Raw genomic sequence first — 16,132 nt, 5'->3', positions numbered from 1 at the left:
TCTGCACGAAGGAAGAGTGGTCAAGCTCGTGGACCAGCTTTCATTTCTCGAATCACGCATAGCAAATAGTCATATACCATCCCTGAATGGTCTTTTCACGCAAGAAATGTCTCAATCTCCAGTCCGTCCTCCCGATGAGCGCGAGTGATTCGGAGGGACATGACTGAAACCCAGGGGGCATGCACCCTGGTCTGCTTCGGCAGGAAAACTTCGGGTATAGGGTAGGTTTCCGCGGGAGAATATGACTAGTCTGTACCCCCGTCCGTGATTGGAAGAGGGGGTTATTCTAGAACAAGATTCTCTTGTCAAAGTTATGTGAGTTGGCGGGCATCGCCGCTCACCTTTGTTTATTTCGGTAGACATCGCCAGAGAAGTGTTTTGTTTACGCCGTAAATAGAACTATCTTTGGTAACCTGTAAGAGGTAGGCCTCTCTCGCTAAAACAAATGTTTTATCGGAAAGAAGTAGGGGTAACCTTGAAACTCTATTTTATACCTGGGGGCATGCAAACCTTTTGGAGTGCAAGCGAAGAGCGACTATTTATTTTTTAAATTTTTAGGACCTCTAACCCTTTAAACTCGTAGGATTGGTCGTTTCCTAACTTGCACAAAGAAAGGATGTGGGGAAAAACTCTAAAAGTTTCCGTTTTTATATGGGACATTCTTATCACAAGACTGGATTAATCGAGCAGTTTTAGCACATAGTTCAGGCTCGTTAAAAAATAAACATAAGACATGAGCAAATGTTTCCACCCACGTTTAAGCTCATTAAAAAATGAACTATTCCCCGGTAAATAACCATCGTGAATGTAGTAATTCAGCCGTTAAAGCCTTGGTCGTGTTTGCACCGTCACCTCCACTTTTCATTGGCCGATCATTCACCTCCATTTGATTGTTTACCCATTTTGAGGAACAGCTGCGAAGAGTGATCTCACTAGCCATCCTTGTAACACTGCCGTGATTGGAAAATTCCAAACCTTACCTGGAATCAGCTGCTACCCGTTTTATCACTCGTTCCTCAAAAGACGAGTCTCCTTTAAGCTCTTTTCAACTGACTTGTAAAATATGAAAAGATTGCCGAGCCATTGGCCTCTCCAGCTCGTTAAAGGGACAGGAAAAGCTATCCCTCCTCTAGATTTTAATCTTTTTGGACCTGAGGGATTATTACACAAAAAGATCGAGCGCTTGTTTTGTTCGGCTCGTTAAAACTATCGAAAATTTATCCCTTCTGTATTGTTTTATACTTTTTCGGACTTAAGGGATTAGATGACGAAAAAGGAATTTTGGAGTTACCTTTACGTTCCTTTTCAGAGTCTCTAAAATTGAAAAGGACCGAGTTATCTTTGTCGTTAAACTCGTTAAAAAGATTAATAGCGACAAACTTGTCTTTAGACGAGAATGAGTTTCACTATCGCTAGGCTCGTTAAAACATAGCGATGGGTTTGCCCGAAGGGAAAATTATAGAACAAGCATATGTTATCCTCCTCAAGCTTGACAAAAATAAAGAGGTACTGGTCAGCAATGACTGGGGAAAAATTGGGAAGAAAACTCAAATAAACTTTGTTGGTAGCAAGTCGCTCTTGAACATGACACTTCCACTCCATGTCCAAGTCGGGTTGGGTTGTTTCATTCACCGGTCACATCACCATGGTCATGCCATACCATCCACATTTTGGGTTAATGCTACCAATCCATCACATCAGTGTCGCCGATATGTTCAAGAGAAGTCATCCAGAGAAGTCACCTGTGTCTCACCCACTACCATACATTATACTCCATTCTTTCATGATCGACACCCTGAACATTATATCATCAGATCGTTTTCACATCCATCAAAATCATTTGCTCCGTTCCGTGTCATTGATGTGGGATTCATTAAGGCTCTCCTGTGACGGATCACTTCTTGTCGACATCAGCTCATTATCCAAGAAGTTGATCTAGGAACACCCCATTCAGTACTTTGAAGCTTGCATGCCTCAATGGCAAGTTTCTCACTTCCGGCGACAGGTTTACATCAATGGCCTTCGACCGAAAGATTTTGTGTGGTGTTCGATGCCAAGTCCTTTATTCACACCACGTGAATTGTACTGCAGTACCTTGAGGATCATTATCATTATTAGTGATTCATCTCGCGCTTGTTAACAGTTTACATCATTGGCTGGTAATCAAGTGATGTCTTTCCATGTTCGACTTCAAAACATTTCTCACATGGATCGACTTGTACTTCGAGTGAATATCGGATGAGATTGAAGACCCCGCATCTAGTTTCATCCATCCGGGCTGCGATATATATTCAGGGAAATAAAGACATCAAATGTACATCATTACAGCACAGATAATCATCCTACCAAAAGGATGATGGCTCTATCAGAATCATCAGTCTACACTCAGACGATTGTCTGTCCTATGTACATGAAAATGAATTTATAAAGCTGAGCATGGGAATGCCCGCCTCAGCTAGATCATGAAAATAGTATGAAGATAATGTATTGTATTGTATCTTATTACAGGTCTCCTCCCAGCATTGAAAGAACTTCGGATCCTCATAATAAAGCATTTCACCCGACACCAAAAGGTTAACGGCCTCATACTTTAGGGGGCAACTGTTATAGACATTTTTGTGCCTTACAACTCCAAGCATGAAATGTCCATAAACCAATGGCTCCTAAGTCCCTAAAAGTGTTGTTCTAACCCCTAAAGGAACAAGGTCAACAGATTACAGCGTCTCCCAGAAGTTCTCCACCAGAAACTGCTCAGAATTGGTCAAAACATGATCATTTCAGCTGCTCCACTGGCTAAGTGCGTTGCATTGCACCTAAATACACTGTGAGGGTGCATTGCATTTAAAAACTCCCTTCTGTAGGGTGCGATGGGCGAGAAATGACAAATGGCAGTGTCAAGAGGTGGAGAGGCAATGGAAGCTTCCAGAATCTTCTCTTGTGACACTTGCCTCACTGAATTCGACCAAAGATGAGTAAGAGGCCCTCAGTCTCCAAGTGGAAGCAAGAACTGACAGAGAGAAGACACTAATCAGATCACAAGCTGACTCATCCTCCTTACACATATCTATATATGGATCCCTCATCCCAGAGATCCTGAGGATGGAATTTTGCATATTGTAAGGAATTGATGTTGGTTTCTAGAGACAAACATCAGACTGTTGGGTGATTTATGCTTTGTTTGAGGTGAAGAGGGGCTTCTTTGCTGGGAGGTTGATGCTGGGTCGGAACCACTGGTTATAACTCCTTTTGGATCTTTTCTTGTTTATCAATAAAAACTATTTGAGTTCTCCTCCATGCTTTTGTATCATTGATGCTTGTTACATTTGTATGGTTAACTTAAATCTGATCCTAAGTTATTTATGAATATAGATCCATGTCTTTGTATAGTACTCTTCTTCTGTGATCTTACAGGTACTTTGTGAAGCTGAGCATGCAAGGGAGCAGGTAGTTGGAGACTATCAAAGAAGAGAGGGATTGAATCAAAGGATTAGCGCAAGACATAGGTTGGTTCTTTCTATTCCTCTCTGTTTATAATTCATAAAGGAAATACAAAAGTAGTTTTTCTCTATTTGTTTCTAAGGCAGCGGTCACACCTTAGTGGGATAGAGCAGTTCTAAATAGACACTTTTCCCTGTAACAAACTGTCACCGGCAACCCGCTTCACACACATGCATATTTTCCCATTTTCTGAATCCTGCACTTACTGTTTGCATGCATGATCATTCACTCTTGTTTACACTCAGTTTCACCATGCATTTAGACTTCTCATGTTTTCAATCGTCCGTCAGCGGGTCTGCGCTGCCTTGGCCCAGACCTTGCTTTGCCCGGCTAGCATTACGCATTTCTGGAAGTGAAGGCTCTGCCTTCCCTCCAGAAGTGCAAGTCTGGCCCGGCACTGACCTCCAGGCTTGCATTGCACAATTCTAGGATGCAGTGCCTTGCTAGCCCCAAAAACTACGCAATGCAGTTTGCTAGTTTGCATGTCACTGCTGACTGAAATTGCACATTACGCAGTTTCAGTCCTCAGCAAGCCAGGTTGGACTGTGCATTGCATAGTTCCAACAGTTAGTCATCCTCCTGACAGCGTGAACTATGCCTTGCGTAGTTTTGGCAGTCTTCCGCCTCCCGGTGAAAATTGTGCAATCTTCACAGATAGTCACACAGGTATGTTGCATGTCAGTTCTCCAGTTTGTTTTTGTTTTCAACTAACAGATTGCTTGCCATGAATGTTTCTATGTCTCCAGGTATCACAAGTGTTTATCTGCCTCTCAGCAACACAGGTACAATGGCTTCCAGGAGAGCAGAGTCAAAGACACCGTTGAGAGCGCAACTGGGGATGCAGTCGATTAAGTGTCTATGAACTTGCCTACTTATGAAGACATCAAGTTGTTCATATACAAGGATATCAAGATGAAATGGCAGCGGCATCACAGCGAGCAGCAGCATCGACAGCAGCAGAAGGTAGCAGACCTGCATGCGACAAATGCAAGAGGAAGGTTGTTGACAACGTAGAGGCAAAGCAAAGTTGCAAGTTCAAGCAGATCCACTTGTGATGAAAGCAGCTTTGGAGATTGAGGCTATTATGTGACAGCGCGAAAAGAGGATCGCACAGAGGCAAAGAGAGAAACAGAGAAGGAGTTGCATATGCTCAAGAAGAAACTCAAGGAAGAACATGAGCTGCACAGACGAGAGAAGGAGATGCAGCATGAATAAGTACAGCGAGAGGCACAACATGCATAGATTGATGAAATTTCACCCATACAAGTTATAGACCCAGCGCAGCAGCTAACACAGAGCAGACAGGGTGAGCAGTGCCGTTGATCACATGAAAGGGTGTTTAGTAGCATGGATTTCATTATGCGCACGCATGTGATCCTACCCATTGGCACACTTACCAAGGCAAAGACAAGAACCAAGTCCGACCTGATCTGAACATGTATTTCGACAAGTTGATGTGCATAGTCACCAACACACATTTGAAGATCAGCGCAGACACTATGCATTAGTATGTTTTTGGTCCAGCTGCACTCAAGACGATGATGCACATATTATCAAACGAGTTGGATAGAGAAGCCATATCAGTGTACCTAGATGCAACGGAGGCAAGAGTTCGCTTACAGCGAGATGTCACCATTGAGCGCGCGAACACCATCACGGACGACCAAGCTTGGCATTAGTTCGCCATCATCGATCATCACGAGGATGTCGAAGAGTTGGTCTTCCCACAACTGTCTGAGTCTTAGTGATATCTTGCATGGCTTGCTCAAGCCTATTTTGTCTCACATGGGTACATGTGCATATTGTATGTAACATCTTGTAAAGTGAAATTCCAAGTGTCGATAGTTGAATGTAACAGTCATGTAGTAGGTGAAGAGTCATGAGGGTAGGTGAAGAGTCACAAAGGGGAATGTCAAGGGTCACCCCACCCTTTTCTATTTATAGAACCTCATAACTCATTGTAAGGGCTTTTGGTCAGCCAAGCTTCCGATAGGAGTATCTTAGAGAAAGCTTGGAGAGTATTGTAATGAGCCTTGGCTTCTCCACAGTGCAGAGCTAGTACATCTCTTTGGAGGAGCAGGCGGCAGTGACTGTAACGTTCCATTATTGGGACTAGTGGTTGGTCATGGTTGTACTATATGATTGGAACTTTCACTTCTTAATATAACAGAGCCAACACGTTTCATGCATGTGTTGTTATTGTATTTCAGTTAACTTGTTTACTCTAACGATATATGTATATGTTTGCTTACGCATGTATGTATAGACTCTTTATGTATATGTATGTATGAATCTTACTGAGATGTGTTGTTGGTTTAACCATCACTTTGGATTGTTGGTTCACCTTCCTTCTAACTTGTGATGCATCTTTGCTCATGTGTTCCCTTCCAAGCTACGTGTTCACACAGGTTTCCAAGGGGCACACTCATTCCACCTTCTGTGTGTTAGAACCATTCATGCACCTTCCTTGACTTGCCGTGCATGTCACACCCTTGCTACCAACAAGGACATCATACTTACTTCTGTGCGCAACCGCGGTCAAGGCGATACCGTAAGACCCACCGTTGGGACTCCTACACCAAATGGTCTGAGGTCTAGTTGGGGCTTCTTACCGAGGAGATCGCCTCACATGTTGGTGGGTCCAGCACCATCAACAGGTTGCCATGCAAATGCCACATGGTAGGTCCTCCCTAGGTGGCAAATTTTAAGTGGTGAAACTTTAAGTTGGCATATCTTTTGATCCGGATATCAAATCAAGATAAAAATTATATCATCGGAAAGCTCTTAATGAGCTGAAAGTGATGGTGGCATCCAAGGTTATTTCTGTTAATCTTGGGAAACGAGGAATTTTGTAACCCCGTTTCCATGATGAGAAAATGGGAGTCGGGTTAAAGCAAGGTAACACCTCCCATTCAACCTAGGTGGAGCTAGGGAGTGGGAGGGAGCGTTACAAGAAGACAATATAGTTTTCCACTATCTTCTCCACATCATGCACTCCAAGTAGTCCTAGGGTTTCTAATTACACAAAAACCCTAGTCTTTTTCTTTCATGAGAACCACGAGAGAAATTACTTAAACTTCTCTAGATTTTGTGAAACCCTATCTTCCTTTTTTTCTCAAGGAAAAGCCTAATTCTAACCCCTCCTATTCATCAATACAAGAACCACTAACGCACTAGACAAGAGTGCAAAGTATAATTAGGAAGAAGTATATATGAAATAGACAAGTTTGTTCAAGCTCTCACATCTCTAACACATGATAATGTGATGGATGAATGATTAAAAAGACTATTTCTCACTTACATATGTGATAGGTGAGGGAGGACACAATAGTAAAGTGGACAAGGTTCGTCAAGAATCATCCTAACTAATCACTAGATAAGTCCACATGTGAAGCACACATGTGAATCTCCATTGTAATCACACCTATCCAACAATCATCTCAAGGTGAGAATTGCAAAAGAAAGGTCCAACACTTTCCTCCAAAGGTATCCAATGCTTCAGCATACCTCCTAAACCATGCACTCCTTTGGGTCCACAACACCTCCTTGAATACTCCTTAACTCAAATGGTCTTGAAGTCGAACACAAGCCTTCATGTAAGCAACCAAGTGACCTCATGCCACCTAGAGCTCAACACTCTTGTTCTAAATGCCCAACACTCCTCCTCAAAGTAGGTCATCCTCCCAAGCAACCAACCAAGCCCTCCATGTGCACCTCATGAAGCATATCACCATGCCACATATGTCTTCAACCTCCTAAGGAAGTGGCCACATAAGTATCAAGCCAATGTATACCAATCCATTAGTAAGCTATCTCTAATGTGTATGTCAAATAAGACAAAAGCAAGGGTCTCCAAAACACCATGCACTCCACATCACATGAAGTTCAAAGTAACTCTAGAATCTAACAACTACACAAAATCATATAGTCATATAACATAACAGGTCAAGGTGAGTGCATTGAATGCACCTCATCTTTGTGCTCCTAAAGATTTAGAAAAAACAGGTGTGTCATAACCTAAATGTTGATTGTGCATCCACATTGGAATTGTGTACATAGTATACATTTTTGAATGAACATAAGCCATGTGACATCTACATATGTGAACTTGATCCATCAAAGTTTGCAAACCCATATTGCGCCAATTATTCAATCAATAATTGGTTTTGAATCTCCCATGGTCTATGATCTTTCTAATCTCATGCCCACTAACACTTAAAGAGAATATATATAGATATAAGTCTTTCGGATTAATCACATCGTTAGGATTTGGTCGACATTTCGAACCAACTAATGTGATTAATCCGAAAGACTTATATCTACATTATGGATCACAAAAGTCTTAGATCTAACGAGAATATATATTATATAGAGCTCAAAGTATTAGCTCACTCAATTGTCATCATTGTTTTAGGGCATTTCACGAGTTTTGTGCCCAAAAATATCCAATTCAAATCCCTTTAGCCTTGAACCACTAGCTTATGTTAATGAGTTTATTAAAGATGTCATCCACAAACATAATAAAATATCCCTTATTACACCACAAAGTTTTACACACATACCCCTATGTTACATTACTGAATTTTACACATATATTTTGAATAAAATAGATTTTCCAAATATATACACTTTTCATGAGTAAAAAAAATCCCACAATTTATTTCCTTTTTCTTCAAACTATTTTTTTTTCTAGACACTCTTCCCTTCCTCAAAAATCCCCAAAAGTTAATAAATAAATAAATATATATATAAACTAAATCAATCAATATCTTAAAAGATCTGTAATACGTCAAAATTCATTATTAGAAAAACCAAATCCAATACTTCCAAATATCACCCTAATATGTCCCATCTTCGGGTACATCGCATTTTTTAAATTTACACAATAAAGGATAAGAACGTGTCATGATCCAGATTCACAAACGACGCTACTTGATATACTTTATGAGGAAAAACAAGTTAGGAAAGTATTTTGAAACTAGAATAAACGCACGTTAATTATCGATGTAACTCTTATCATAGCTTAAAATAAGACCACAGTTTTTTAATATAGAGTATTTTTCTATTACCATATTCTTAAAATGAGTCGTTTTTAAATATAGATAATATTTTTCAATTAATTAGAAGCAAATAGAGTAAGTCACAAAGATCCAAGGCAATTATCTCATTTAAAAATAAAAAAAAACACAAGTTACAGATTACACAACTCCTCTTCTCAAAGCCTTACTTGAGTACAGCTAGCTGAGGCAGAGCTTTCTGGGCCACCCCGGTTTTTTATGAAGAATATTGATTCCTTTGACCACAAGGCAAGCACAAGAAAAAGACATTTTTTGCTTACCGTTTTCCCATATTCACAATTATCAAAGGATGTGAGAAGTCGTATAGTTTAAGCAACCGACAAATTTCTTAGGCCAAATCAATGTTGAGTGTATACTGAGCGTGCTGTTCCAATAGAGAAGATTGATTATTAAAGGGGCAAACTTAACTAACAGCATTTGCCCAATAAGTTTAACCACCAGTCAAAGGCTTTTAACAATCATATATTTCTTTGTTAACAGAAGAAAGGAATACTAGCAATTTTGTGAAAGCAGATGAGATAGCTACAGTCATTACTTTCAAAAGTAGTTGTGCATACGTTGACATGAGAGAGACAGTATATTTAAAATTTATTATGAATCTCCACAAATATATAATCAAAATATGGATAAGTTTTAAAGTTACTGTTCAAACTATTTAATATTTATAATGAATTTCTAAAAATATATAATCGAAATATGGACAAGTTTTAAAGTTATTGTTACCGGATAAATATGTTTTTAATGTAGAATGCACATATCTCCATCATGAAAAGAAGGAAATTCTTCATGTCACAACATAAACAGTGAAAATTCTTCCTGTCACATCAGAAACAGTGATAAAATAGAAAAGAGAAATGATAATGTCCTTGTTAAACCACCAACCCGAAACAATGAACGAATCAATAGTGTTATAGTGTCAAACAAAAGCTCAGATCTGAGGGGACCTGGTTGTTAAACCTTGGGCAAGAGTTGTATTCAAATGGTTGTTGTTTGATTTTATATAAAAAGAAAAACATGGTCAAAAGAGAAATGATCGCCGGAGCCTCTGGTCCATCAAATGCCTGAAACTTGACGAACACTCAACCTTGGAGGATAAGCAGTGAAGCACGTGGAAGCACTAATTCAACCCTGCTCCCACTGACTCAAATTGCATGGGAAACACATCTACGGAATCTCGAGGCCATTGAAAAATAAAAGAAAATCTGATGCGGAGTAATGACTTCAGAATTACTTTAACTGGCCACGGGAGTCACAAGTTTCAAACATGCGCCATTATCTATTTTCAAAATTTTGCATATATTTCAGAGCATAATACCAACTATTGAAATGCCAAAGTCCAGCCCATCGTGCCAGCTAATAATTCAAAAAAATTGCCCAGTTGGTAAGTTCAATTGTCAAAACACAAAACAAAAAAAACAAAAAAATTACTCCGTATCCGTTATCACGTGCTGGTGTTAGTGGTAGTACGTCGCTGACTTTGCATATCCATAATATTAATTCATGCACTGATAACGTCTCTAATGATATCTTGACTAGCAAGGAGGACAGCTACCAAGATAAGGATTAATTATTTTCTTTTATCCTCGAACGTGCTTTCACACTTGACTTCACAGACCCTAGAGTTGATTCACTGAAAAAATATAGCGCTAGTGTTATTAACTCACACTAGGATAACATGTAGGGTTGACCACCCATGAGGGTAGTAGATCAGCTAGTTTGAGTGCCGATTAGTTTTCATTAGGTCCAGTTTCCATCAGGTCGCAGGTTCAAAGTCTCTCTTATGTGGTAGGTTAAAATTTTAGGGGTGGCAAAGGATGGAAACCATTCTCTCTTATGTGGTAGGTTAAAATTTTAGGGGTGGCAAAGGATGGAAACCATTTTGGAAAATTAAAACATCTGAGCTTAACTTAGTCCAAAAAAACATGAAAGATTGACCTAGATTTGTTTTCCAAATAGTTCTAGCTTCCACCACTGAGATTCTGAGTTATTGTAAAACTCCACTATGAGATTCTGAGTTATTGTGAAGTTTTACAGAGTCAGAATATATATGGGACCGCATGAAGGAAAATTACAGCAACCCCATGCCACTCTGTGTGAGAAGCCTATACCATTCTCTGTGAGGCTGTGTTATGGATCCCCAACTTTATCAAACAAACCCCTCAAAAATAGTACTGATCATAATTAATGTGCAACATTTCATTAGTTAAACCTCCTATCAAATTAAGGAGTCGATTCAGTCCAACAAAGTTGAGTAATCCCAAAACAAAACATAGCCATTGGCATGCATATATACAATCTGCACTGCTAAAGTCCTAATAACATTCATAAACCCCCATAATTCGAATCTGTCAACGCCACCATATTGATCTCCATAATTCGAATTCGGTGAAATGGATTTTATCACTCCTTATGTCTTAAACGTTAGTATAGAGACAGAAATTCCTTCCACTTTGAAGTCCAAGATGCATAGTAATCCATAGATGCAAATTTTAAATCCCGAGATTCTTAGATTGAATGACTTAGAGATCAATGGAAACTGTACAGTCCGTTTTACAAAATGAAAACAGAAAATTCTAACTCTGTAACTCATCAAGTAAATTAGAAGCAGCATAACAATTTTGCCTATTAAACAAAGCTAGGCTATGCTCTCCAGCCAAACACATTGATCGTAAACTCAATTGTTTTTAGAAAACTGTACAAGATTTTGTGTGAAGAACTTATAAAAGTCATCACTAAACTATTTGTCTACAGAAAATCCATGTCTTCTCCAGGATTAATATTATTATGGAGTAAGCATTCGTCATCATCTGATTTACCAAAATCTGACTGTTGCTCAGAAGAAGAGTGGTTATATTCTATCAGTCCTTGGACTAATTTGTCAATGTGTCCATGTGGTTTCTCGTCGATGTCATTCAACTTCTCACGCCTCATCTCAATAACTTTCCTATGGGAGTTTGAATGTTGGGTACCTACAAAGGTAGGACTTGCAGCAGGTCTGTACTCTGGCAGCAGCCTACCGGACTTGAACCTCACACCGCAGGCGTTGCAGAGTGTTTTGGGGCCTTCAGGCCCTGCCCTCCACTGTGGGGTCTTTTGGGTGGCACAATGACTGCATTTTCTGACTTGTGTGCCATGATGATCCACCTGCACCACACCTTTCTTCTTCGATGTAACGTGGCTGGTCTCGGTCTTGCTAAGTTTATCTCTATTTGTAGATAGAGACTCTTCTCCATCGGCTTGTTCAGATGATTCTGAAGTAGAGCCATTTTGATATACTATACTTGCAGAGGAACTTGGAGAATTCAGTACGCGAGAAACCCAATTACAAACAGGCGCCCTTGACCTTTTGCTTCGAGCTCGGCTAGGCACGGGCCATATTTCTAAAGTGCAGCTAGGTGAACCCTTATCAGAGTCAAGAACATGATGAGTTATCTCTGTAGGCACGTTACCGGTGGAGAAAGAGTCTTCCACAAAGTTTGAAAGCCATTCCAGTTCTGCCAAATCATCACACTGTGAAACAACAATGGAGATTAACTTAATAAGGAACTCATCTTCTACACGTTGTGGGGATGGAAATAGAAAGACACTAGGGGTAAGATTGTTATTTGATTTTTTACCTTAGGGTTGCTCATGGAAAACTAAATAACAAAAATGGAAGTAGTCCATCGAATGCGGTAGAAGAGGAAGCATCATGACTTACTGAAACGCAAATGTCTCCTGGAGAATTGTGACCTTTAATATCTGTGCTTACAGCATTTGAAATTTGGGAACTACTTCTCTTATCCAGCAAGGAATCGTTGTTGCATATTAGCATGGTTCCTGCCATGTTGGCGGTTTCTTTTATTGTGAAGGAATCAGCTCCGTTGGCATCACTGCATTTCTCTCCAATTGGTGCTGAAATTTCTTCGTTTGAGAAATCCAGCAGGTCATCGATTAGTAGAAAGTCAGATATTTCTCCTAAGATTCCAGCTTCTGCTTCTGCCACTTTCCAGGATTTTCTTCCTTCTACAAGTGAAGGTCCGTAGCGTGTGTCCATTTGAAGGTTTGGACCTTCCATCCCCACTATATATACTACTCAACTGCTACTCGTGTTGATAACTTCGATTATTCAGATATCTGTAGACAAACAACGAAAAAAGAGAACTGTGAATAATATTCAAAACAGCACAAATGTCAAAGAATATAAAAGCTACATGGTATTAGTGATTCAAATGGGTTTTTAGGGTAGGGATGCAGGCAAAGTCTTAGTGGCCACAGATATCAACTCAATGATGCTGTCACAAAATGCATGAAAATTGGTAATGTATCTAAATTTTTGCGTGTAGAGTAGGGTAGCAATTACTAAGCACAGTAGCCAAGCCTGCTGGAATGGATATGCAATCGTGAAACAAGGTTCAAGATCGTTATGAAAGGTAGCAAAAATATTGGCCTTTGGGAACGACCAAGAATTTACTGAAATAGTTGTAAGGTATGAATGTTACAAGGGGCAACTCTAGATTCAGAGGGCATTCAGAGACGACACGGGTTGTATTGAGAGATCAAACAACTCTGCTAGCCAGAAGAGATAGATACATTCTTCAAATGCTCTGAATAACATGCTATTCTTAAGTAAACAAAATGGACTTACAAGCTGGTTGAAGTGGGAGCCCTTTGACCCCTGTAATATGGGTAATTCAATGCAGTATCACTTGGGGTTAAAGTGCAAAACTTGAAGACTCAAGGAGAAGCAGCTTTGACAGGCCCAAGCAAAAAGCCTTTTTTAAAATATCAAAGGCCTGGGAACTCGCTGAGGTGAGAATCAGAGCTCAACGTGCCTAAAGTGGTTCCTCGGGATGAAGAGGCGTGAGAAGGAATCTCCTGCAGACATGTGAATAATTAACTAACCCACCTCCCCCATATATATATATTTATTTAAGGAGAGTAAAATGGGAGGATTCAGTAAAGATTGAGATAGGGGTTCAGGGGCTCAGGGGCAATGGGACAAAAGCAAAGTTCAAAGGTCAGGAGCTTCTCTGATTCTCCAGCGCTCACGCGCCTATAATATATATGAGCATCCCATGCCAAACAGCAACAAAAACAACCCCATGCCAAAATTTGAGTGCACAACAAACAGTAGGTTGGACAGGTGGGAGTACACATGGAATAGCAAAAAGACACCACAAGAAAGAGGAAGAGATAGAAGAAGAATCATGAGCATCAGCATCATCTTCATCTCCCGCTGCGTCTATTTCTGTGTCATCACAAGAGAAGCATAATGTATGGGTGACTTACATCCGTGAACTCTTTCTTTTTTCAAGTCTGCAGCCCCTCTTTTCATTTACTTGGGTCGCCGCCTACCAGGCAATCAAAGGAACATTACCCACATCACCATATTCAAACACTGCCCATGAGCATGAAGTGCTTCAGCATAACAAATTCATCGCCCAAAATCCCTTCTGCCCCAGAGGATTCAACGGATTAAAGTGTACACAGAAGCCCACCGACAGAAGGGCATTATTACCCACATTTCACAACACACAAAACAACAAGAACCACCACGAGCACCTGCACATGACCGACAAAGCCCACCGCACCCACACCACCTCCATCACTACCTTGTAAGAATGGCAATAATACAATATTTATTGTGACAACGATAACGCTGTTAAAAACAACGATCTACTATCTTAATGGAGGGTTTTGGCCGTCCATTCCTTGGTCCCCACAAAGGGTTTCACTGTTAAATGAACGTTGGACACCGTGCAACTTTCACAGAACTGAACGTACGTCGTTGGCACCTAAAGACAGGCCTAAAAGCAGAGTGGTATACCAGATAACAAACTTTCCCTCTTCGAGGAAGCTTTAGAGCTGCATATAAGTGCCAACATACTATGGATCTTCATGTCAAAATGGGAAAGAGGAGTGTTAATTCTTATTTTATATAAGGAGTTGTCTATAATGCGACTTTTTGGAGATTCCGGTGGAAGAAATTGAGGTTAAATCTTGATTTGTTGCAGTTAAAATGGTTTTTAACGGCATATTTGGATTTAGCACCCTCGAAAACCCCTGGGATGCTTTCATTGTGCAAAAACTAACTATCAAACTTGTTATTCCAATAAATTCCTGCCGGATTTCGACCAGAAAAACTTTCAAAAACTGGCATTATAAACTATTTCTTTTATATAATGGTTCTCCTTCTTCTTTGCTCTAAGGATGCGTTATGTGGGGTGTACCAGAAATAATGATCATTTAAAACTTATATATTTAAATAACAAACCTTCACCTTTTTCTTCTTTGCTCTAAGGATGTGTTGTGGGGGTGTACCAGAAATCATGATCATTTAAAACTTAAAAATAGAGCGATATATTTAAATAACAAACCTTCACCTTTAAGCTCACTGGGTTAAGCTAAACGGTAGACGTCTTAGGTGTATGGTATGGAAAGGCATTGGTTAATAATATAGCCACTTCAATTAGGTTTAAAATTTGATTTATTTGTTTAGTGAGGCTGGTGGACAGTTGCACTAGGCTCAAAAGTAGGGTGGTAATCTCACTAACTCATTTCAATTTCAATTTTTTCCCGTAACAAGCTAAAGTCTATCACTTTTTTGATAAAAAAAATCACTTTTCTATGTTAACATACATATAATAATATTTTTAAAAGTGTTCATATAATGATTCTCCAAGCTGTGTATAAATACCAACATAGATTTATTTAAAGTATGGATCTAATATGACATGAGCAGAGAGGGATCCAATTTCTTCACTTGCAAATTTTTTTAGATTTTTAAAAAATTTATTTTGGGCACATGAGCAAAATTTCTTTGATGACGGACGGATCCAATTTCTTCACTTGCAATTTTTTTTAGATTTTTCCAATTTCTTCACTTGCAAATTTTTTTAGATTTTTTCAATTTCTTCACTTGCAAATTTTTTTAGATTTTTAAAAATTTTATTTTCAGCACATGAGCAAAATTTCAACTTTGATGACGGACGGACAGCTTTAAGCATCACACTGAACTATAGAATGAGCCTTTGGCTCAAACATCATACTAGATTGTAGAATAAACCTGCGCGGTAGAATAAACCTTTAACTCAAACATCATACTAGATTATAGAATAAGCCTCTTGACTCAATCACTACATATAAATTTCAACATATTATAATCTTTATAATCTTCATCTCAATGCGGCTCAATCACTCCATCACTGCATATAAGTTTCAACATACTATTATCTTCATCTCAATGGAAAGGCTCAATCACTGCATATAAGTTTCAACATACTATTTTTTTCATCTCAATGGAAAGAGGAGTGATATATTTATTATTCCTAGGATTGTTCCCTTCTCCTCTGAACGATGTGTTGTGCAGGGTGTGTGGTAAACTAGCATCGTAATACTCTTATTTAGTAGCGTCTTATTCACACTAGGCTCCTTGTTTCGTTAAGTTAGAGGCTTTTGTTGTTTCACTGAAAAATATATCTTGTTACTAACTCACACCAGGATAATACGCAGGGTTGACCTCATTGGTTTTCCAAAGGCTTACAGTGTTGTCTATATGCTTCCGCTACTCTGAG

General features: G+C 39.5%; 1 protein-coding gene across 2 annotated transcripts; it reads right to left on the bottom strand.

Moving 5' to 3' along the window:
- Nucleotides 1-11,057: 11,057 nt before the first annotated feature.
- On the bottom strand, nt 11,058-14,426 carry LOC149152904 (GATA transcription factor 4-like). 2 transcript variants are annotated; one of them, XM_089440534.1, is made up of 3 exons: nt 13,204-14,426; nt 12,277-12,692; nt 11,058-12,086 (listed from the first exon to the last, which is right to left on the bottom strand). In XM_089440534.1, the coding sequence occupies exons 2-3, from the start codon at nt 12,631-12,633 to the stop codon at nt 11,322-11,324; spliced, it is 1,122 nt and encodes a 373-aa protein (XP_089296660.1). In that variant the 5' UTR covers nt 12,634-12,692; nt 13,204-14,426; the 3' UTR covers nt 11,058-11,321. The 2 variants fall into 2 exon arrangements, with proteins under 2 accessions (XP_089296660.1, XP_089296659.1); XM_089440533.1 differs by having other exon boundaries at nt 13,848-14,422.
- Nucleotides 14,427-16,132: the final 1,706 nt, after the last annotated feature.

Source organism: Pinus tabuliformis, chromosome 9 (genome assembly GCF_031772625.1).
Source record: "Pinus tabuliformis cultivar Carrire ecotype Pingquan chromosome 9, CPIR1, whole genome shotgun sequence".
In the NCBI taxonomy this organism is placed as follows: Eukaryota; Viridiplantae; Streptophyta; class Pinopsida; order Pinales; family Pinaceae; genus Pinus; species Pinus tabuliformis.
This window is presented reverse-complemented; position numbering and strand designations above follow the sequence as displayed.